The sequence below is a fragment of the Cynocephalus volans genome, chromosome 7 (assembly GCF_027409185.1).
Source record: "Cynocephalus volans isolate mCynVol1 chromosome 7, mCynVol1.pri, whole genome shotgun sequence".
NCBI classification, from domain to species: Eukaryota; Metazoa; Chordata; class Mammalia; order Dermoptera; family Cynocephalidae; genus Cynocephalus; species Cynocephalus volans.
In genome coordinates, this window is record NC_084466.1 from 157,346,956 (window position 1) to 157,372,104 (window position 25,149).

At 37.8% G+C, this 25,149-nt stretch overlaps 1 protein-coding gene and 2 pseudogenes across 1 annotated transcript; 1 reads left to right on the forward strand and 2 right to left on the reverse strand.

Moving 5' to 3' along the window:
• Positions 1-242: 242 nt before the first annotated feature.
• LOC134381821 (AP-2 complex subunit sigma-like) lies at positions 243-6,648 on the reverse strand (annotated as a pseudogene).
• A 9,219-nt stretch (positions 6,649-15,867) lies between these two features.
• Positions 15,868-16,146, reverse strand: LOC134382775 (large ribosomal subunit protein eL43-like; annotated as a pseudogene).
• A 5,914-nt stretch (positions 16,147-22,060) lies between these two features.
• On the forward strand, positions 22,061-22,537 carry LOC134382757 (low molecular weight phosphotyrosine protein phosphatase-like). Its single transcript, XM_063103481.1, has one exon. The coding sequence runs from the start codon at positions 22,061-22,063 to the stop codon at positions 22,535-22,537; it is 477 nt and encodes a 158-aa protein (XP_062959551.1).
• The last annotated feature ends 2,612 nt before the right edge of the window (positions 22,538-25,149 follow it).

The following is a 25,149-nucleotide window of genomic DNA, read 5'->3' on the forward strand; positions in this document are numbered from 1 at the left end:
ACATGCTCGCAGCATCACGTGACCACAGCCCAGTTCCTCGGAACACACAAGGTGGCCTCCACCCACAGTTGGGGCTCCGAGGTAGTGGGCTGCAATCTTCTCCCTTGTGGCCCACACCCAGCTGGGTCCCTTCCCCTTGGGCATCTGGGGGAGGGGGCTGTTGGGGTGGGCCACAGGCCTGGAAAGGGGAAGTGACCAAGCAAGTCCAGGAGACGCCAGGGCCGGGTGGGGCTCACCTGTCCTCACTCCAGAGACTGCAGCATCAGCAGCTGTTTCAGCACCTTCCTCTGGATGGTCTCGTGGGTTTCCCCAGCCAGGACCATCTCGTCCACAGCTGTGTAAACCTTGTAGGAGCTGAATACCAGGTCCAGTTCACAGGCATTGTGGAAATATTCATTTAGGACCTCCATGGAGTCGTGGATGGCCTCCCGATAGGCCAGGTGGTTGTCATCGATGTCCACGCAGATTCAGAAGTAGAGGCTGGCATAGCATAGGTCAATGATCTTAAAGTTCCAGAATTCCACAAGGTCAGTGTGTTTGGCATCTCAGGCGGTGACCATTGTGTGCACCTCCTCAGTCAACGTCTGTTTCTCATCATCACTAAACTGTGTACCACTTGGTCATGTGCATCTTGCCCACCCAGTTCTGGATGAGGATGAAGTGGACCGTGGTGACCCTATCTGGACCCCAGTTGCCCTGGTCCTGTGGTGATTGGATCCGGCTCTGGTTTTGTTTATTTTGTTAGTTATTTACCTGAACAATTTACCTGAGAAAAAAGTTTAATTCAGTAACCCCCATCTCCTGTGATAGTCTGTACCCTGGGACAAATTGGATAGCAGACAGACTTTTTTTTTGCAATTATAAAGACATTGTAACAATGGATCAATGTTTACAGAGTTTTTATAGAAAGATATTTTGATCCAAATATTCTCTACTCAGAGAATGTGCCATTTTGAGGTAGCATCCAATTAGCCTGTGTATTAGTTCATTTCTGTTGCTTATACAAAATACTGGAAACTGGGTAATTTATAAAGAAAAAAAATTTATTGTTTACAGTTTCAGAGGCTGGGAAGTCCAAAGTCCAGGAACATACCTGGAGAGGACCTTCTTGATGGATGGTGACTCCTCACAACAGTGCAGGATCTTGATGGCCAAATGGCTGGGCTGGAGAGAGCTAATTCCTCACTCCCTTTTATAGCCATCAGAATCACGCCTATTACTCCATGAATGGATCAATCCATTCACAAGGCACAGTCCTCACAATCTCATCACCTCTTCAAGGCCCCACCTTTCAATTACCATAATAGGATTCCTCACCCTCCTACCAGTCACAGTGGGAATTAAGCTCCAATAAGTTTTTTTTTTGGGGGGGGGGGGCATTCAATCCACAGCAGGCTGCAAGCTCCAAAATGTAAGGACTGCAAAGACTTGTGCTATCTTTTTCATTCTCTCTCTTCCAGACCTAGCAAAGGGCTGTACGCATAGTAGGTGCACATTACATATGTTGATTTGAATTGGCTGCACTATGAAGGACATTCTCAGATTTGCCAAGAATCTGAAAAATATACCACTCATGTGCCCTTCCTGAAAAGTGTATTAAAGACACATTGCAGCCAGCTATGGGAAGATGGAAAAATCACAGTGTAAAAGAAAAGAGGTAAATGGCAAAGCCAGAAAAATGTAGATTTTAAATAACTCTTGCTCATATAATTAAAAAACAAAGCAAGTACAAGACAAAATTACTGAAAGCAAAAATGCATAATTTAAGCAACGAATTTAGTATCAATTATCCGGTTTAGCTGTTAGACAGTAAAAGCCAAAACTGACAAATGAGGCAAGGAGGGGAGAAGTAAACGTGTGTTAAAGTTTTGTTTTATTTGGGAAGAGACATTGGATAATATCTCAGTGTTAACAGTAACTAGAAAAAAAAATGTGAGTAAAAAAAGAAATATAAAAATAGCCACACATAGGACAAAAACAGGATTCCTGCTTTGAAAATTACTAAAGAGAAAAAAGGGCTAAAAATAATCTTTTTAGCAAAGATGGATAAAAAGAAGAAACAAAGAAGTGTTTAAAAAATAAGGAACAAGAGAAATATGTTCAGAGATAAATGTGAGTTAGCCAAACTCCCCAAACAACAGACTTTCAGACTTGATCGAAAAACAAATCAAATTAAAATCTGTTGGCAAGGGTATCTGTTGGCAAGAGACACATGTAAAATAAAAAGATATGAAAAGATTAAAAGTTAATGAGCTGGACAAAGACATATCAAGTAAATATAAATAACTAAAAAGTGGTGGCGATGTTGATATCAAATTAGAGTTTAAGCAGTTTTAAGTGGTTTATTTTTGTATTCCTAAAAAATGGTGATGAATTCTTACGTTTAAAATATAATTAGTAGAAAACATGAAGTAAAAATACATTAAAAATATAAGAAGAAATGGACAAAGACACGATTCACATAGTGAGTGACTTTCATATGCAACAGTCAGTGTAGAACAAGATAAGTTAAAAAAAAACAGGTAAATATGGACGATATGTAATAAATAAAGCTTTAGATTTTTATTTAGATTTTAATAAGGTGCAGTGAACTTTGTAGCATCCAAAGAAAGACGATAATGTCCATGATATATTTGTAAGAACTGATGACTAAAAAAATCTTAGTACAAAGAAAAATAATGAATCCTCTTAAGCAACAAACTGTTCAGACCACATCTGCAGCTACAATAAAATAGACATCAACATTAATAACAAAAATGTAACACAAACTGCAGTGCACTTATAAAATTAAAAATAATACTCCCCCAGTGACTGGTAGATAAAAGGAACCGAGTCTCTAATTCTAGAATACTTAAAAACAGGGATATATAAAAAATTAAAAAATGAAGGCTAAAGCCAGTTCAGGGCCCAGTGCATCATATTAAATGTTTGTTATTAGGCAAGAGTAAACAGCAATAAGAAAGCTCTAGTAACCACTTCATGTAACAGTTAAAAAATCCAGGATATTACATTAAGGATGTTAGAAAAGGAAATAATAAAGATCACAAAAGAAAAATTTATGAATTAGACAACAGAACACAGTAAACTTGATAAATTAAAAAGCGTTAAAAACAAACAGATACACATTAGATCAACCACAGGCAAATCTGATTTAGGAAAAACATAAATATGAAAAATGAGAAATTACTGAATATGATTGAGAAAATATACAAAAAAATACCATAACTCAATAGTAATCAAAAATAGTAAAGAAATGCTGTCTGTAACTCAGTGATAATAAACTACTAATGAAATGGAAGATTTTTCTAAAGAAGATATAAATCTTCATGTCTGACTAGAAAAAAGAAGAAAACCTCCACAAGCAAATAACCATGGGGAGAAATTTCAAAAGTTGCTTATGGCTAATTATTATAGCTTTGTAATACTTTCCAATTAATCTGTGTGTCAGTCCCTCTGCATTATTTTTCAGTATTTTGATCATTCTTCCAGAATAATTTTAGAATTCTTTAGAGTGTGGGGGTGAGACATTTCAGTCAGTCTTTTAACAACAAAGAACTTCCCTGCTATATGAAAGATTGCAAAGCATAGGGAGAAAAATGTTTCGTGGTGCATTTTACAGAGCTACCTGAGGCTTGAATCTGAAACCAAGAAAAGGTTCAGGAAGCTCCAGCCCCATCTCACTGGAAGACAAAGTGAGCAGGGCTGGCTCCTGGTCAGATGCAGTCTGTAGTCGTTGAATCAAACAACAAAACGCCCTAAATAATATATTGCAAATTGAAAACAACAGTTTCATGTACCATACAGGTCTATTCCATGAATACGATAATGCTTTAATATTCAGGAATCTATTAATAAAATATATCACATCGGTAGAATAAAAGAGGAAAAACCTCGATAAATTCTCAGAGGGTATCTGATAAAATTCAGCATCAATTTCTGATAAAAACCTAATAAGTTAGGAATAGAACAGTTCCTGGACTTGAAAAAAAATTATGAAATCAGCAGCTACATTACATTGAATGAGGATCCTCCAAAAGTCCTTCAGTTAATGTCTGGAACAGGGTGAGGGTGTTACCATCACCATCGTGGTAATCATCGTTCTGGAAATTCTAACGCCTGTTATAAGATAGGAAACAAAAATAAGATTAAGGAATAGACAAAAATCTGCATGCGGTGTGACTAAATGTCCAGAAAACCCAAGAGAATATTTTAAAGAAAGAAGTTAACAGAATTTTTTTTTGATGGTCTCATGGACAAATCAATAATTTTCCTATACTCCAGTAATAATTAGCTGGAAAATGAAAAGATTAAAGATTTCCAATCCACAAAATTAGTCTAATAAACTAAATTCGAGGAGTACACTTATAGGAGATGTCCTAGAAACCCCTGGGAAGAAAAGAACGACAGGTCTTGAGAGACGTTGAAGAAATGTCAAACAAGTAGACAGCCCTTGGCTCTGAGTAGTGCGGAGGCCAGATTTCCCCAATTTAAAACTTAGGTTTTTAGAGCAATTCCAATCACAGTTCAAATTTAGGGTTGACTCTACCTTACTCAAGAAGAACAGTCAAAATATTGATTTTTAATGCAGAGAGAGAACAGTAGAGAGTGATTCAGAGGTGGTGCCCAGTGTTAGTGGTTACATGGCAGGTGTAGACGCAAGCCTGGACAGAGGGGACCAAAGAGGGGGTCCGAAGGTGCCTGATGCCTTGCTCGCTTAGCATGTGATCGAACACACAGGGGAGAGTTTGGATTATTCAGTAAATGATGCTGAGGTAGTAGGTTGATTATCTGGAGAAGAATCCCTTTATCACTCCTAGATGAAAATTCATTTCAGCAGATTAGAGAGGTAAGCGTATGAGAATTGGAAAACTCAGGGAATGAGAATGGGTTTCAAGGTGGGGGAGAAAGAACAAAGAAGAAGCATAAAGGAAAATGACAAAAAAGTGAAAATTCCCAACACCAAATCATACCCTGCTATCTTCACAGATAAATGGGATCACACTGTGGCATATTGTTACATAGAGGATTATTATCTCTGTTAAGTGAAACCCTTTTAATTTAGTAAAAGTTTTTGAAAAAATGGCTAAAAACATGAAAAGGCATTCATTAAACAAGAACTACAAATGCACAATAAACATTTGAAGAAATTCATTCCATTAGGAATGAGGGCAGTGCAATTTTAAATCGTGAGATACTCTGTGGCTGTTCATAGCAGTAAAGATTATTGAAAGAAGTAATGCCCAGTGTCACCAAGGTTAGGAGAAAACAACAATTCTTGTATATTGTGTATAAGATTTTCTGAGGATAAGTTAACAATATGAATTAGAACCTTAACATTATTCATACCCTGTGACCCAGTGACCTCACTTTGAGGTATTAATCTTATGTAAATTCCTAGGGAGTCATGAAGAGCTCTATGTCCATGCAGAATCTGTCTCTATTTCACTATAACAGTGAAAGATGGGAAACAGCATAAACACTCAATGAGAGGAAATGGGTTAAATAAATTGTGAGCCATTAAAAGCAATGGAATACTAAGTAGTCATTAAAAATCATGCTCTCAGAAACTAAGCACATGCAATCGCATTCACAATATATTAAATGCTAAAAGTAGGTTACAAAATGTTATATGCTTTATAATTCGGATGTTGCAAACATTGTATATATGCCCAGAGAAATGGAAGAAAATACAGTGGTTGTCTTCTGATCTTGGGGATATGAGTACTTTTTATTTTCTTCTTTTTTCTTTCCTGAAGTTCTCAAAATTTATGCAACACCATTGTGTTCCTTATATACAAATCATCATAATAATCATAAGAAAAGACTTTTAAAAGCTCCATAAGGGAAGTGACACCAACCTTGCTATCCAATGCCCATTTGAACAGTCTGCTTAAGCCACAGTGCAGCTCAGGGGGGCTCCAGAGGCAAAATGTCTTGGTCTCTCTCTCTCGAGCTCCTTAATTTTTATTTATTTTTGTCATGAGACACTTATTTCCCGGTAGCCATTCTGGAAAGGTGGTGGTGTCCAGTCTCTCTGCTCTTAGTTAATAACATTTTCTTACTTAAAATCTGACTTGCTCTTTTCAAACTGGATCTATTTTCTTCTGAGGCTTCTGGCAGCCCAGCTTAATTTCCTGACAAAGCTATTTCCAAGTCCTGGAGTATCTCACTTATGTCCGTGAAGTGATTCTGAGTGAGGAAAGAGCTGGAGGTGAGATTTTTATTACTCCTTTCTCATGCTCGGGTTTGTGCTAGGGGCTGGCATTAGCTCTGATTTGGTTGTACTGGGCGTGAATGAAGTCACCTGTTTCATTATTGACAGAAACCTCAAGTTAGGTTTGCCAGACTTAGCAAATGAAAATACAGAATGCCTAGTTAAATTTGATTTTAGATGAACACTGAATAACTTTTTAGTATAAGTATATCCCGAATATTGCATGGGATATACTCATATGAAAAACTATTTATTGTTTATCTGAAATCTGAGGTTGACTGGATGTCCTATATTTTATCTGATAGCCCTACTATCACAGATGCCATCAGTGGGCCAAGTGCCTGCACCTCCTGCCTCACCTCGGCCTGTGTTGCTCTGCCTGCGGTAGGGTCGTCATGCTCCATGCCTGCATGGCTGGGGCCGGCTGGGACCATTGTGCTTGAGCAAACACAGTTGTCCCCTGCTGGACCTCTCTGGGTCCTGCTGATGGGCAACCATAAATAGGCTGTCAGAAAATTTGAGCGTGGCCATTCCTCTCTGTAATCTCAGATTTAACAGACACTGATTTTCATAACCATGGAGAATAATTACGAAGTTGATGAATTAGAGTAGAGTCTGTAGACGTTTCATCAGGGAGGGCGATGCGCTGCCATGAGCAGAGAGACACTTTTCCTCCACTGGAGTCGGTTGTAAAAGCCATCCACTTTCACTCCTTCTTGAAGGACATTCAAATACTCTGTTCCTTCTGGACACACACTCGAGGGGTAAAAATAGAGTCCGCACGGGCAGTGTAAACAGGACAAGCTTCTTCCAGGTCTGTAGACCTTGGCTCCTGAGCATTTCATCTTTTTCTTCTGAGTGGAAAAGGTGAAAAAAGAAGAGTAGAATAAAGCAGGTAAAAATAAGGGAGATATAAATCCAGGAGGAACCATAGGTATCAAAATCCTTAGGGGATGGACACTACTTGTTAGAAATCGCTTTAGGATTGAAGCTGGCAAATCAAACTTTTATTTGCAGTGGCTGTCTCTACAATCACAATTTGGTCAGAGTCAGAGAAACCCAGTGTCCATTGAATGGCCTTGCAAAGGGGAAGCTGCCCTGGTGCCTGTCACCCATCCGGAGATGTCCCTTGTATCCCTGAGAGCGGCACAAGAACGTGATCCAGCCTTTATCCTGGCATTAGTCATCCCCTCTCCGGGAAGGAGCCTGGCTCTGAGCTGTCCTGAGAGCAGAACATGTTTTATTACCTCTCCGGCTTCTGGTTGACCGCCAGGAACTGAGCCAGAGGTACCAAAGTGCTGTAAGAAATCAGATCTCTGAGAGCTGCTGCTCACTCGGCACTTCCAGCTGTTGGCTCGCAGCAAAGCTTTTTGTAAATTTTGTAAGAAAACATGTTCTCAGGAGGTTTCCATTCCAAGTTGGCAGCCTCAAGAAGTCAGGAGAGCTGGAGTCAAACTTTTCAAGGAACGCCTGAGCTTGGATCCTGTTCTGCACGTAGTCTGGTCTCCAAGTTCTGGGGCCCCAGATTTGGAACTACTGCTGCTGGCTGATAATGGACTCTATTTATTGTGCCCGAGGGGACAAGGGGGGCATGTTGCTCCCATAATACCTTTGTTCGCCTCAAAAGGTGTGTTGCATGGGTGGGAGATGATTTATGGGAGCTTGGTCAGGGAAGAAACTATGAGCATCATTTAAGCACAAATATGTTTTTCTTTCTTCTGGAAAAGTAGCATCTTTTCATTCAGAAAAAGGTAGCCAAGAGTCCTGTTTAGCATATCCAATTTAAGTCACCCCTCCTCTCTCAAAATGTTTTCCCCAAATTATTGTGATGACCTTTTTTTTTTTTTTTTCTCCCAATGGTTTCAGTGTGGACTTTTCGATCAGGTGGCTAACCGCTCCTGCATAGCTGTGCTACTCCTTAGTTAAGGCTAAATCTTTATTCCTAATATTCTTCATGGGCAATTTGTCATCTTTCTTCTCATTTTCCAAGTTTGCCTGCATTTTGCTGATGGTGGAACAATAATGACATTGTACAGAGAGAGGCTGGCAAATGGCAGAGGGCAGCTTGGTGGCAAGAGAAACACAACTTCTTGTTAACCACCCACTCAAATGGCCCTTTGGCCAAAATGGTAGCAGATACCTATATATGTCACTTCAATTACTGCACTAATGTGAGAACTGCAGAATTTTTATGTTATTGGATTTAGGAAATTCCAAACTTGCTACATCTAATATTATTGTCAAGAGAACATCTTCATCCATAAAAGCAAATATGTTCATATAGATGGAGCCTTGTAATGATGAGATATTTCTGTAAAGCAGTGGAGTATACTAGATTATCAACTTCTCAAACATTAAAATTAAGCACTTTGGGAAGGACATTAACTCTTTTAGGCCACTTATTTAACTCCCAAAGTGCCCATTATTGCATTGGCATTGTTATATTAAGGAGCAATTTTGCTCCAATGCATCTCCGCACCATGCGTGATTCTATTTTAGGGAGTAAAGATGTTTCACTTATGTTGGGAGCATCTACTGATTGGTTCTGTCTCACATCAGTATTATTTTAAATCAATGGCTGCTGCTGCAAAAATTGGATAATTTCTCAAAAGACTTACATGGAAACACATTGTACCATGGTTTATGTTTGAGGTGAGAGCTTTCAGTTCAAATCATTGTTCCAAAATAGATGAATGTCACATGCGATATCAGTTAATGTACATCAGGCATTTGGGCAAACTGAAGTGAAGTTGAAATCAAGCTGCCAAAAGAGTTGCTTCCAATTGTAGCCTGATCCCAGTAATGGGGAGCTGGGGTTAAGGGGCAGATATCAGTATCCTGAGAGTTACAGATGCGAGCATTCCTCAAGACTGTAAGACACAAAGAAAGCAGTACTGTCCAGGAGCCAGGCATGACAGGCACTGGGATGGTGGGCTTAGCCTGCAACGTGGAGGAGTCTGGACAATATGCAAATGGATTTAGGTCCAGAGAACACCCCAGACAGGCGGACAGAGAGGAGGATATATAATCACATACTCTTCCTCAGGCCTCAGACGTCTCAAAAAATTGGAATTCTGAAATATGTCTTTGGAGTTTATAGATCAAAAGCCCATGAGTTCAACCTGGAAAGTTGCCACAGAAAACTAGTTATCAGTCAAGAAACAAGCACATGTGGTCTAAATAGATGACATCCTCTTTTTCCATAGCCAAAGGCAAAAGTCTTCAGGAGATCTGTACAATGTTAGTGAGACCCACTAACCTCTCGAATGCTTTGTAACACACTTGGCACAATAGTGATCCCTGCTGATGCACTGGAATGGCTTAATTTGTTTCCAAGAAATAAGGAATATGCATCTGTTGGAAACATTTCAACTAGGAAGGGAAGTAGATTTCAAGTCCCCCCAAAAAACGACTGAGGATTTTATAAAACCTGGATGGAAATCGGTGGCCCAAATGAGCATCTGTGTCTCTTTCCACTCAGCCTAACCTAGAAGCAAATCTCACTAGGTGCATTAAGGGAGTGTGGCACACAAGGACACACCTTTCAACGTGCACACAACAGAAGAGCAGTTAGGTGTGACTGAGACACAGCAGGTAACAGTCGGAGGAGGAATGAGACGGAAGCAAGCTTGAAGAGGATGTGTGGCTTGCATCAGAGCTGCAAATAATGAGCAAACATCTTGTCTCAAGAATTGCCACCGTGTTTTATGAAAGGTAGATGCCGAAAGCTTCACAAAGGCCACTGAAAGGGAGTAAGCATCAGAAAATGTGAGCAATGAACACGGAGGCTCTGATCCAGTTGTCAGGTCCTGCGGCTGAGACAGCACAGGCGGGAAGGGGCCAGGAGTGGGGTCAGAGGCAGTCCCTTCTCAGTCGCGGCGTCTTCCAGGCCCTGGGGGAAAGCCAGGATGGCCACAAAGCGCCTCACGTGGACGCCATGCCACAGATGGAACCCTTTTTGTCCCTTTCTCATGTGAGTTAATTTTTATGGAGAGAAAGTGATTTTCCATTGTTTCCTTTCCTTCTGGGAAAGGGAGTTTTATTCAAAGTTTACAGTTAGTGTAATATGCTAGTTGAGTAAAGTATGGGATTTTGGACTATGGAGAGTGATCATCTCTCCAAATTTTTGAGAAGGACATAATATAAAAATTAAATACTGGCGCAGTTCATTTATTTTTTGGTTTCATCATTACTGAAAAGAATACACATATGTAAGTAAGTTTAGTTATGAATAATTCACAGATTTCTGGGGTCTCTCTGAAATCCCTTTTCATTCTTCACTTCAGAGTGAAGAATAGGTGGAATACCGCTGTTGGCTACAAATTCAAGATGTTAACTCATCCAATATGACATGACCGGTATTTTCCCCTCGCCAAATGGGGGATGTAACCACGATTATATCATGTCATTGACATCTATTGTACAATTGGATGTTGCTTGCTTTGGAAAAACAATCTCTCAGTACATGGAGGGGAGAATGTTTGGGAAGGAAGGGTCTGACCCGAGCCTGTTTCAGGGGTTTTAGTGCTTCCCATTGATTTGCTTTTTAACAAACAAACAGACAGACAATTTTAGTTATTTGAAGCTTTGTCTTGACATTGGGTTGTTTCCTTTGACTTTGGCTGCCTTCCTGGTATCTTAGAGACTTTGGGATTCCAATGCCCCCTCCCCACAATCCCCAGTGTGTGTCTGGGGATCCTATAACCCCACTCTCTAGTCTTCCCAAAGCTTTTTCCTTTGAGATTTTACAGGGTCAAAGGCTTGGAGGCAACAACATCAGGTTTTTCATCTTGGGGGTGAATCATCCTGATGTGAAGGACTAGGCTTTGGAAAGTCCTTATTACCTTTCTCGTATCCATTCATGTCAAATCCCTAAAAATGACAAATTCAAGAAAACTAGACAATCTCTTTGATTCCCACTGTCTTAAAAATTCTTCTGTGATTACTCTGCTATCGAAAGGGCAGAACTTTAGGGAACGCAAATGGACTTAGACATCACCGGGATTTCCGGCTGCCTTCTGTAGAGCTGTAGGACTCCAGGGAGGTCTCGAGACCACTGGCAGAACCAGGGAGAGGAGAATGTGTGGGCACAGCGTAGGGGCCCCACCGGCTCCTCATTCATGGCGGCTCCAACTCCATCCATTTTATGGACAAGAATTTCATCAAATATGTTATTTGGAAAATAAAAGGGTGATCGCTAAAGGCATGGGGTTTCTTTTATTGATAATGAAGGATTGAACTAGTAAGCTTGAAAACCCTTTTACTTAGACCCATATCTTCATTTCAAAGATTGAAAAAAGCGAGGCTCAGATACAATTCCAGTTGTTTTCTCAAGGTGTGATTTCTCCAAAGGTATCTTCTTCCACAATGAACTATACCTCCTAGCTTCCCCACCTTTGTGTAGTTCCCTACCCTTGAATCTGAGCTGACTTTGTCACTTGATTTGACCAATAGAATACTGTGGAAGAGATGCCGTGCGACTTCCACGTTGATGTCATAAGGAGCCTTGCAGCTTCCACCTGGGCTTCTTGGATGCTCTGGGAAATTAGCCATCATGCGTGAGAAGTCCAGGCTACCTGGAGAGGCCATGAGTGTGCCCTGTTGGACAGCCCCAGTCATTCTGGATCTAGAATTCTTTGTTGACTGTTTATTTCCTCCAGTCCTTTGAATATGTCATCCCACTGCCTTCTGGCTTCCTTGACTTCTACAAGTAATCACCCGTTAATCTTATTGAGGATCCCTTGCATAGGATGAATTACTTCTCTCTTGCTGCTTTCAAGATTCTCTCTTTGGCTTTGGCTTTTGACAGTTTAATTATGATGGTTCTGCCCTTAGAGTCACCTGACTTTCTTAGATGTGTGTTTTTCATCAAATTTGGAAAATTTTGCCCATTGTTTGTTCAGGTTTTCATTCTGCCTTCCTCTGTTTTCCTTCTGGAAGCCCCATAATGTATATGGGGCTTACAGGCTGCTTGAAGATGTCCCTCAGGCCTCTGAGGCTCTGTTCATTTTACTTCATTCTGTTTTTCTTTCTGTTCCTCAGACTGGATAGTCTCAACCTATGTGTAAGTTTTCTGATTCTTTCTTCTGCATGTTCATATCTGCTAATGAGACCTTCCAGTCAACTTTTTATTTCAGTAATTGTATTTTCAGCTCCAGAATTTCTTTTTTTTTAAAATTGTATTTTCTACCCCTTTATTGACATTTTCTATTTGGTGAGACATTCCTCAGACTTTCCTTTAGTTCTTTGGACATGGTTTCCTTTAATTTCCTGAATAAATTTAAAATAGCTGACTTAAAATCATTGTCTAGTGAGTCTGGGCTCTCTCAGAGACAGCGTCTATGGATTGATTGTGTTTGGGCCATACTTTTTTGTTTCTTTGCATATCTTACTGGTTTTTTGCTAAAAAACAGACACATAAAATAATATAATGTGGCAACTCTGGACATCAGATTCTTCAGTTCACTTCCTAGTATTTGTTTTTCTTACTGTTTCCTTTTGTGGTTATTGTTGTTTGGTGGTTAAATGACTTTTCTGAATGCTTTCAGTAAAGTATGTATTCTTAGCTGGGTGTGGCCACTGAAGTCTCTGGCAACCTTGGTGGTCAGTTAATGATTTGACAGAGATTTCCTTAAATGCCTAGAACCAAAGTCTCCCAGTCTTTTCCGTGGTTTTCTGCGTGCTTTTAGGGGCACTTCTTCAATGTTCAGACAGGAGGCTGAAACTCTGTCTTAGTCTTCTCTTCCTGCATGCACAGAGCCTCAGAGTCAGTTGGAGGTGAGACCTTAGGGCATTCTCTGGTTCTTTCCTGACCAAACACACAGCCATGGTTATGTGAATGGCCCTTCAGAGATGTATGTCTTTCTAGATTTACAGGAATCTGTGGGAGCTTTTCAAAGTTCCTATGGATAGTACATTTCTATGGATAGTACATATCCAGCTTCTCTTTTTTAAGCTTTTGGGCCAGAATAATATTTGCCCCAGTATATTGTCTGCATGATTATCCAGTGATTCAGATAGCTACAATTTTAAACAATTGTCACTAATTGTTTTTGACAAGTGCCCCTGAGGAAAAAGTGCCCCTCAAAAATCTGAGGCAAGCCCCAGATTAGGCCAAATAAAGACAGACTCGCAAGGAGTGTCTTCTAGGAAACCACCAGGCAGGGCAATGACAGTGTCTGGGGCTGGGACTTTGAGGGGATTCTAACTGCAGTCAGTCTCCTCTGCTGGCTGCCAGGATGCTTGTTTTTACCATGATTCTGGAATGTTGGTTCAAGTTACTACAGATCTGGGGAAAAGGGATGGAAATAGGGCAATTTAAACCACCATGAAAATTGCTGTCCTTCCTGATGGCCATTTTTCTTGAATGAAGTCTCCTCAAATTGCTGAAAGCCTTTGGTTAATTTCCAGAGTTTGAGAAAAGTTGATTCTGACAGTTTTTGCCAGTGTTCTAGTTGCTTTAAGAAGGAGAGAATTTTCAGAAGTCCTTATTCCACTTACCTTTTCTTTCCTTATAAAATTAAGAAGAAATCTTTGGTGACGTCACCACCCTACTATCAGGCTGGTTGTTGAAATTGTGTTGGACTGGGGCTGTGAGAAAACTGAAGGCTTGCACATTTCTACCCTACCACTAACTTGTGTTTCCTTGAAAATATCACTTCACCTCTGTGGTCCTGACTCCTCACTTATAAAATGAGAAGTAATTAGATATTCGCTTTTTATGATTCTAATAGATAAGTCTCACCATTGGTCATCTAAAAGAGTAGCAAATATTTGTAGAAAAAGACTTCTGTTAGAGTGCTTACCAAAAGCTTATATTTACAAGTCATAACATTTTTATATAAACTGATTTTATTTACATTTAAGCAAGTGCTTTAACAGAGTAGTTTGGTTACATGTCTTCATGTGTGAAATTATTTGGGGGATTATTTCTCATTAATTCAATTAACATTCATTGATTTTCTACTATGTGCCAGGTATTTTGAGGCTGACTTGAAACATTGCATTGGATGATTTCTTCACAAATAACTTAAAAGAAAAAAATGATGCTTTGGTGAGAACTTTTGAAAAAGCATCAGTGTTAATCAAATCCATGGGCTCTTTGTTTCTTCCCAGAACTGGGAAGATCTGCCATAAAAAGATGGGCACATTCAAGTTTACTAATGAAAATAAAACTGGGTAAGAGTCCTTCTCTTATACCTTGGAACAATGGGCCAGTTAACAAAGCAAATATAGCTTTAAGTCATACCACTACATGTAAACAAAATTTATACAAATAAATGTCCTTGAAATTCAGAAGAAACCACAGGTGTCATATTCTCCTATATGAGATAAGTTTCAGTAAGAATGTAGACTCTGGAGTCAGATGCTCTGCTCACGTAACAGCTGTGAGATTTTGAGCATACTATTTATGCTGTTGCCTCAGTTTTCTTATCTGTAAATGGGGAATATAATAGCACTCTCCTCAACATCTGGAAAGTTCTTGGCACATGCCAGGCATGTGGCACACAATCAATATAAGCCATCTAAATACGAAGACATATTATCAATACTACTTTATTACATGGGACAAGTAATAATAATAGCTGACATTTATTGAGTGGTCATCTTGTACTTCCTCATTTAATTCTCTTTTTTGAGGCTGACACTATTGTTACATTCACTTTTACAGGCAGTAAAGCTGAAGCACTGAGAAGTTGCTCTTTATCAGCTGCTGTGCCCAGGACTGCTTTGTCTTCTAGCTCTCCCATTTACGGTCAACAGGGTGCTTGGGGGAAGGGGGTCTGGACTCTGGACCTGGACCTCCTGGGCTAGATTCCAGACATTTCTGCCTGTCAGCTCAAGCAAGTTATTCTCTGTCAGCCTCACTTTCCTCATCTGTAAAATGGGGATGACAAGTTACCTAACTCATAGGTAGCTTTGGCATTTAGCAAGACCTCACTCAGGGCTAGGTAACTTCCTGGCGGGCCACGCAGGCTGTATGTTTTCTTCCTCTCTTTGGGATGCTGATCCAAAGCCTCTCTTCTGCGTCCTATTTCACTTTTTGTCTTTTAGTCTCCCTTAGAATCTACCACCTTTTTTCCTGAGTACCTTTTTTTTTTTTTTTGTGGCTACTCAGAATAAGTAAATCTTAAGATAGATTTTTTTTAAGAGTAGTTAGTTAATTTGTCTCTTTTAAAACAAATTTTTAAAATGGCAAAAGTAATACATGTGTACTATGGAAAAATTTGGAAGTTTGAAAAAGTAACTCAGAATCTCACAACTTAAAGAAAAATTTCAGTAAAATTTTGATATATTTGCTTTTGTTATTTCCTATGAATATTTTAACCTACTTGAAATTCTAGTAGAAATTCAATGTTATTTTCATTTTCTCTTATTCAATCAAAATTCCAACAGAAATATTTTATATTTTAATTAAAAAATATTTATTAACAAAAGGACACAACTTCCAACAAAAGTTGGAATATATATATATATAATAAAATATAAATTTATGGAAGAAAGCTACTGGAATAAAGTTAGAAATACTAAGGAGTGGGATTTATTTCTTTGTTTATTTATTTATTTATTTATTTATTTATTCATTCATTTATTTATGTCATATAAATTAACCCATTTATTATAGACTAGTGATGTCTCAAACTGTGGAGCTTCTATTGGTCTTTCGATTCCTTCAGCTTTCTGACGGCAGACTTCACAATGACAGCAGAAGAGGTGTCATAGGTCCAGGCACTGCCAGCCACCATTTTCATGGAAGAACCACAGTGCCCGATCCCCACAGCTCGTCTCCTCATCTTGGTTTTGCCACAAAAGGAGTAAGTGTACTTGGCGTGCTAGTTGATTTCAGTTTTCTTTGCCATTTTCCACAGGGAGTCACCATAGCATGTCCTGTATTCACCAAAGATCCAGGCCTTCTTGGCACATTTAGCCATGTCGCCATGAACTAGATCTGAGCAGGATTGCTTTAATTTAAATTTCCCTAATGATTAATGGAGTTGGGCATATTTTCATGAGTTTATTTGCCTTTTGAATATCTTCTCTTGTGAAGTGTGTGATAAAATCTGCCTACTTTTAAAAGAAAATCAGGCTATTTTTCTGTTTATTGTTGACTTTCAAGAATTCTTTGCATATTCTGGCTACAAGTCCTTCATTAGTAATTTTTCTTAGTCTGTGGCTAGTCTTTTTACTTTATTATCAGTGAGCAAAAGTTTTTGATTGTTTATAACAATTTTATTGAGTTGTACAAATGAGTAAATTCAGTGGTTTTAGTATAGTCACAGGTACGTGCAACCATCCCACGGTCAATTTCAGAACATTTTCTTCACCTGAAAAAAGAAACTGCACATATGTTATCTATCATATGCCTACCCCCTCAGACCCCACCAAGCCCCAAACAATCACTAATGTACTTGCTATACAGATTTGCTTATTCTTGATATTTCATATAAATGAATAAGATTTGGTCTTCTGTGTAATAAGATGTGGTCTTCTGTGACTAGATTCTCTCATTCAGCATATTGATTTTAAAGTTCATCCATATTGTATCATATATAAGACTTTATTCCTTTTTGTGACAGAGCAATATTCTGTTGTATGAATACACCATACCTTGTTTATCCATTCATCAGCATATGGACATTCGTATTCTTTCCACTTTGGTTATTATAAACAATGCTGCTAGAAACTTTTTTACATTTTCACATTTACAGTTTTATCATTTTAAATTTTCACTAGCAGTATCATGGTTCATTTTCACAGCAGTAAAGTATCATGGTTCATTTTCACAGCAGTATCATTTTCACTAGTGTATCATGGTTCTGATTTCTCCACATTTTGCCAACACTTATCACCTACCTTTTTGATTATAACCATCCTAGTGAATGATCTCATTATGATTTTGATTTGCATTTGCCTGAAGACTAATGATGCTGAGCATCTTTTCATGTGCTTATTGACCATTTATCAATATTCTTTGGAGAAATGTCTATTCATTTCATTTGCCAATTTGAAAAATTGAGGTCATTTGTCTTTTTATTATTGAATAATATGAGTTTTTAAATGTCTGTTCTAGATATAAGATCCTTATAAGATATATTATTTGCAAATATCTTCTCCCATTCTGTGGGCTGTCTTTTCACTTTCTTGATGTTCTCTAAAATTTTTATAGTTTTGCCTCTTATGTTCAAGTCTTTGATCCATTTTGAATTAATTTCTGTATATGGTGTGAAGTAAGAATCCTATTTTATTTTTTTTCATGTGGCTATTCAGCTGTCCTTACACCATTTTTTGAAAAGACTATTCTCTCCCTCTCCCCCAGTGAGTGGTCTTGGCATCCTTGTCAACATTAAATTTACCACAAATGTATTTTATTTTGACTCCATTGATCTACATGTTTATCCTTATGCTAGTACTGTGCTGTTTTGATTACTGTTGCTTTGTAGTAAGTTTTGAAATTGGGAAGTGAGAGTTATCTAGTGTTGTTCATTTTCAAGATTGTTGTGGCTATTCTGGGCTTGTCTCTTGCAATTCCTATGAATTTTAGGATTAGCTTGTCAATTTCTACAAAGAAGCCAGCCATGATTTGGATAGGGATTGCCTTGAATCTCTACATCAACCTGGGGAATATTGCCTTTATAGCAATATTAAGATTTTTGATCTATGGACATCAGACATTTCCCATTTATTCATGGTAGATGATAACTTCCTCAACCTGATAAAGGCCACCTATAAAAATTCACAACCAAGATTATACTGGTGAAAGACTGGATGCTTTCCCCCTAATATCAGTGACAAGACAAGGATGTTTACTCATGTCACTTCTATTTAACATTGTACCATAAGAAAGAAAGAAAGAGAGAAAGAAAGAAAAAAGTATTGAAAAAGAAGAAAATCTAAGAGAGCTCACAGTCAACCTTAAGCACACAAATATCTGAATCATGGGTGTTCCAGAAGGAGAGCAGAAAGGAAAAGGCATTGAAAACCTATCAATGAAATGAAAGCAGAAAACTTTCCAGGCATAGGGAGAGACATGGACTTTCAGATCCAGGAGGCTCAAAGATCCTCAAAAAGATTCAATACAAAAAGGTCCTTTTCGAGACACATTATAGTCAAACTGGAAAAACTCAAAGACAAAGAGAGAATCTTAAGAACAGCAAGAGAAAGGGTCAAGTCAGCTATGAGGGAGTCCTCATCAGACTAACAGCAGACTTCTCAATGGAAACTCTGCAAGCCAGAAGAGAATGGGATGCTATAATTAAAATACTAAAAGAAAAAACCTGCCAGCAAGAATTCTATATCCAGCAGAGCTATCATTCACAAATGAAGGAGGAATAGTGTATTTCCCAGGCAAAGAAAAACTGTGGGAGTTCACCACCACACAACCAGACCTACAAGAAATCCTCAAGGGAGTCCTGTATCTGGAATGTGAAAAATGATAATCACTACCATCAATACAAAGAAAGAATAAAACCCTTTGGTAGAGCAAAAATGAAAATGAGAAAAAGAAAGACACTATATCTTACCACATCAAAAAAGCAACAAACACAGAAGACAAACAATAAAAAGGGAAGAAAGGAACAAAAGATATTTAAAGCATCCAAATAAAAACTAATAAAACATGTGGAGTTAGATAATGCCTTTCAATAACAACCCTAAATGTAAATGAATTAAATTCCCCACTCAAAAGACACAGACAGGCTGACTGGATTGAAAAGCTAGACTGAACTATATGCTGTCTTCAAGACCCACCTCACCTGTAAACACACAAACAGGCTAATAGTGAAGGGGCAGAAAAAGATATACCATGCAAATGGAAACCAAAAATGAGCAAGAGTAGTTATTCTTTTATTAGATAAAATACACTTTAAACCAAAATCCATAAAAAGAGATAAAGAAGGCCATTGTATAATGCTAAAAGGATCTGTCCAGCAAGAAGACATAAAAGTCATAAATATATATGCACCCAACACTGGAGCACACAGATATACAAAGCAAGCACTATTAGGCCTAAAGAAATAGATAGACCCCAGTATGATAATATTAGGGGACTTGAACACTGCTTTCTTAGCATTGGACAGATCATTTAGGAAACAAATCAACAGAGTGAAACAGGATTTAAACTACACGTTAGACCAACTGGATCTGGCAGATATCCATATAATGCTTCATCCATTGACTACAGAATATACACTCTTCTCATCATCACATGGAACATTCTCCCATATAGACCACATTTTAGGTCACAAATCAAGTCTCAACTAATTTGAAACAATTGAAATCATTTCAAGTATCTTTTCAGACCACAATGGATTAAAACTAGAAATCAATAGCAGGTGAAACTCTGAAAACTATACAAATACATGGAAATTAAACAACATGCTCCTGAATGACAGCTGAGTCCAAGAAGAAATTAAATAGGAAATCACAAAGTTTCTTGGAACTAATGATGATAAAGACACATCATATCCAAACTTGTGGGATCCTGCAAAAGCAGTACTAAGAAGGAAGTTTATTGCAATAAGTGCTTACATCAAAAGAATAGAAACATTTCAAATAAACAACCTATGCTACACCTCAAAGAACTAGAAAGACAAGAAAAATCTAATCCCAAAATTAGTAGATGGAAAAAATAATTAATATCAAAGTAGAAGTAAATGAAATAGAGACGCCCCCCAAAATGAAGCAAAAGATCAATGAAACAAAAAGTTGTTTTTTGAGAAGATAAACAAAGTAGACAAACCATTATCTAGGCTAAATAGAAAAAGAAGAGATAAGACCCAGGTAACAAAAATCAGAAATGAAAAAGGAGACATTTCAACAGATACCACTGAAATTCAAAGAATCATTAGAGAGTATTATAAACAATGATATACCAGAATATTTGAAAACCTGGAGGAAATGAATAAATTTCTGGACACATACAAACTACCAAGACTGAACCAAGAAGAAATAGAAAACCTGAGCAGACCAATAACAAGCAATGAGACTGGAGCAGTAATCAGCAGTCTCCCAACAAAGAAAAGCCCAGGACTGGATAACTTTACTGCTGAATTCTACCAAATCTTTAAAGAGAAATTAATACCAATTCTTTTCAAACTATTCCAAAATCTGAAACTGAGGCCATTCTCCCAAACTCATGCTGTGAGGCCAGCATCACTCTGATACCAAATCCAGACAAAGATACAACCAAAAAAGAAAGCTATAGGACAATATCTCTGATGAATATAGACACAAAAGTCCTCAAGAAAATACCAATGGCATTCTTCACAGAAACAGAAAAAACAACCCTAACATTCATAAGGAGCAAAAAGAACCTTAATAGCCCAAGCAATCCTGAGCAAATAAAATAAAATAAAGCCAAAGGTATAATACTACCTGACTTCAAATTACACCACAAACCTGTAGTAGCCAAAACGGCATGGTAATGGCATAAAAATATACACTTAGACCAATGGAACAGAATAGAGAACCCAGAAATCAACCCACATACTTACATGCCAACTGACCTTTGACAAAGGCACCAAGGACATACATTGGGGAAAAGAGTGCCTCTTCAATAAATGGTGCCTGGAAAACTGGACTTCCATATGTAGAAGGATGAAACTAGACCCATACCTCTCACCATATACTAAAACCAACTCAAAATGGATTAAAGACTTACATATAAGACCTGAAACTCTAAAACTCTTAAAATAAAACAGGGGAAACACTTCAGGAAGCAGGATTGAGCAAAGACTTCATGAATAAGACCCCAAAAGCACAGGCAACAAAAAGAAAAATAAACAAAAAAGGAAAAATAAACAAATATAAAACTGAAAAGCTTCTGCACAGCAAAAGAAACAACTAACAGAGTGAAAAGAAAACCTAAAGAATAGGAGAAAATATTCTTGAACTATATATCCATCAAGGGATTAATATCTAGAATATACTTCAACAACTTTCTGTTTTTTTTTTTTTTTTTTTTTTTTTGTGACTGGTAAGGTGATCACAACCCTTGGCTTGGTGTTGTCTGCACTGTGCTCAGCCAGTGAGTGCACTGGCCATCGCTATACAGGATCTGAACCCGCGGCAGGACTGCCGCGCTCCCAGCACCGCACTCTCCCAAGTGAGCCACGGGATCGGCCCCAACAACTTAACAGTAAAAAAGAAACACAAAATCAAAAACAAGTAACCCTATTAAAACATGGGCAAAAGAGCTGAATAGGCATTTCTTAAAGGAAGATAAACAAATGGCCAACAGAGACTTGAAAAAATGCTCAACATCACTAAGTATCTGGGAAATGCAAATCAAAACCCATTGAGTTATCATCTCACCTCACTTAGACTGGCTATTATCAAAAAGACAGAGAATAGCAAATGCTATTTGCTATATGCTAGGATGCAGAGAGCGAGGAACCATCCTACACTGCTGGTGGGACTGTAAATTAGTGCAGATGTTATGGAAAACAGAATGGAGGCTCTCAAACAACTACTGCTGGAACTGCCATGTGATCCAGCAATCCCACTGCTGGGTATATATCCAAAGTAATGGAAACCATCATGTCGAAGGATACTTGCAACTCCCATGTTTATTGCAGCTCCACAATAGACAAGAATTGGAACTAACATGAATGTCCATTGTCAGACTACTAGATAAGGAAAATGAAGTATATCGACACAAGGTAATAGTACTATGCCATAAAAAAGAACAAAGTTCTGCCATTTGCAGCAACACAGATAAACTTAGAGAAAATCATGATAATTGAAATAAGCCAGGCACAGAAAGAGAAATACTGCATGTCCTCACTCGTAAGTGGAAGCTAAAACAAATAAAGAAATAGATAAAAAAAGAAAGAAAAATATAGGAAGATGGCCAAGAAGATGCTTAGGTCAGTGCTGTTTGCGTGTCTGGGTAACATCTGTTGGTCACTGATTGCAGAAGCAGCTTTCAGAAAACTTGTAACTGACCAAAATGTTTCAGATAATTGGAGGATAGACAGTGCAGCGACATCCACGTATGACAGAGGAAACCCTCCTGATTTTCGGGGACAAAGCTGCATGAAGAGGCACGGTACTCCCATGAGTCACGTTGCCTGGTGGGTTACCGAAGAAGACTTCACCACATCTGATTATATACTGTGTATGGATGAAAGCAATCTGAGGGATTTGAAGAGAAAAAGTAATCAAGTTAAAAACTGCAAAGCTAAAACTGAACTACTTGGGAACTATGATCCACAAAAACAACTTGCTATTGAAGATCCTTATTATGGGAATGACTCTGACTTTGAGGTGGTGTACCAGCAATGTGCCAGGTGCTGCAGGGCGTTCCTGGAGAAGGCTCACTGAGGCTGGCTGTGCCCTGCTGCAGGTGGTGATCTGTCTGCATCCTCTGCATTTCTCAGCCACTGTGCCCCACAACCCGAGGCCCCAGCTGTTTCTTCAGTTGATTTACTGTTTCATATCTTAAAAATAACTGTAGATGCCAATCAGTTGTGTTTGGCAGAAGAAAAAATAAAAATCTTTGATTCAGACAGTTTATGGGGTATATTGAGTGTTCGTCCAGGAGTTGAACCTCTCACTTTGTCCCAGTTACAAATTAGTGAAACAAACAGCATTGGAAGGCACTTCAAAAAGTTCATGGAAGGATCCGTATGTCTTGCAATTCTATTTGTCCATGAACTTTTTGAAGTGCCCTCTTATGGAACAACAAAAATGAAGTAAAATATCACTTGAAGTCCCAGGTCAGTACCTGAGCCCATTGAGACTTAGGAAATTGACTCTACCTCTGCAGTGGTTTGTATGGATACCTTGATGAAAGACAGGTGCCCTCTCTCACCTGTGCTATCTCTCTCTTTGCACCAGGGCTTTTTATTGGGTAACAATAGCTCATGCATAGGAGCTCACAGTCTAGATTAGAAGTCTTTTAATTCACATGCACCCATAGTGCACACTTGTATGTTTAAAAAACAGGAAGGAAAGAAAGTTTTATGGAATTCATCTTCAGCAAGTGTAATACTTCTGATTTTGTTTGGTTTATTTCATGAGGTCAACTTATTTGCTCCCATTTGAACCACTTTGCCTCTGAAAATTTAATTATATCCAGAAGTATGGGCATTTGTATGTTGGTTTATCTTATGGTCAGTTGAAGAATATGTTTGTTTTACATGCACGTGTAACCTAAATGTCAGATGTAAATTGGCTTGGCTTAAAATAATTTCAAAAGTTGCAAAAAGTTCTATTACATTGGCATGCTTAAATTAATGTGTTAATAAGTATTCCTTCATCAGCATTTAATAATCTTACAGGTAAACATGGGTAATTTCTGTGTGCTTTGAGATAACTAATCTCAAATTCATATGGATATAAGTTAGAAAAGATTGTTGTCAAAATAAATTGGGGAGTAATAAAAATACAAGTGAGATATAAAAAAAGAAAAATACAACAATCACAATAATTTGTTGAACTTTAAGAAGTGGAGAACAGAACTGAGACCAACAGAAGTGGGAAAGGGAGAGTAAGAGGGTGGTTAGTGAGAAATTGGTAAAGCACCACAAAAAATGATAACAATGTGTAATGTTGAATATACTAATTATCCTTATTTGAGCATCATATATTGCTCACAGGTATTGATATTCAATGCTGTACCCCACAGATTTGTACAATCAATTATGTTTCAATTAAAAAAAAAACAGAAAAATACATAAATACAAAATGTTGAGAACAATGTCCACTTGAAAAGAGTGTATAATCTGCTGTTCTAGGGTGCAGTGTTCCACACATGTCAATGTGGTCAAGAAGGTTGAATTTGTGGCTCAAGTCTTTTGTACTTCTGCTAATAACTTATATGTTATATCAATTATTTAGAGAGGGATATTCAGATCCTTTGTTATAACTAGGAATTTGTCTATTTCTCCTTGAAGTTCTATCAGTGTTTTGAAGCTCTGTTATTAGGTACATAAATGTTCAGGATTTTTATGTCCTCCTGAAGAATTGACCTCTTCATTATTCATGACCATCTTTATCTGTGTTAACATTGTTTGCTGAAATCTAATTGGTCTGATATTAATATGGCCATTTTTCTTTCATGAAATTAGTGTTAGCATAATATATATATTTTTCCATCCTTTGACTTTTAACTGAATTGTCTCATTATATTTAAAGTGGATTTCTTCAAGGTAGCATATAGTTTTTGTTTGTTTGTTTGTTTTTATCATCTGACAACTGCCTTTTAATTAGGGGAACATTTACATTTAATGTTTTTATTGATGTAGTTGTGTTTAAATATATCATCTTGCTATTTATTTTCTTTTATTGGTTTTTTCTTTCTTTTCCTTTTGGATTTGTTAAATATTTTTTATGATTATATTTTATCTCTTTTGTTGACATATCAGTTATAACTCTATGCTCTGTTATTTTAATGGCTACTGTAGTGTTTATAGAGCACATCTTTAACTTGTAACAATTTACCTTTAGGTAAATATATCACAAGAATCGTACAATAGTGTAGTTACATTTCAATAGTATTTTTACATTCCTGCTTTCGTAGTCTTTGTGCCATTTTCACACAATTTAGTTTTGCTTGTGTTATAAACTCCACATACTTTGTCCTTATTATTTTTTTGATGCAATCAATTACCTTTTAAAGAACTTCATATGATAAGAAAAAGTCTTGTGTATTTACCCATGTAGTTCATATTTCTGGTGTTCTTTATTCATTTTTGTAGATTGTTATTTCTATCTAGCATCATTTTCCTTCTGCCTAGAGGACTATATTTAACATTTATGTTAGTAGAGGTTTGTTGGTGACTTCCCCCCCCAAGTTTGTCTGGAAAAAAGTATTTTACCTTCATTACAAGATATTTTTACTCAGTATGGGATTTTAGTTTGACTGTTTAAAAAAAACACTTTAAAGATGCTCCTCCACTGTATTCTGCCCTGCATTATTTCTAGTAAGTCAT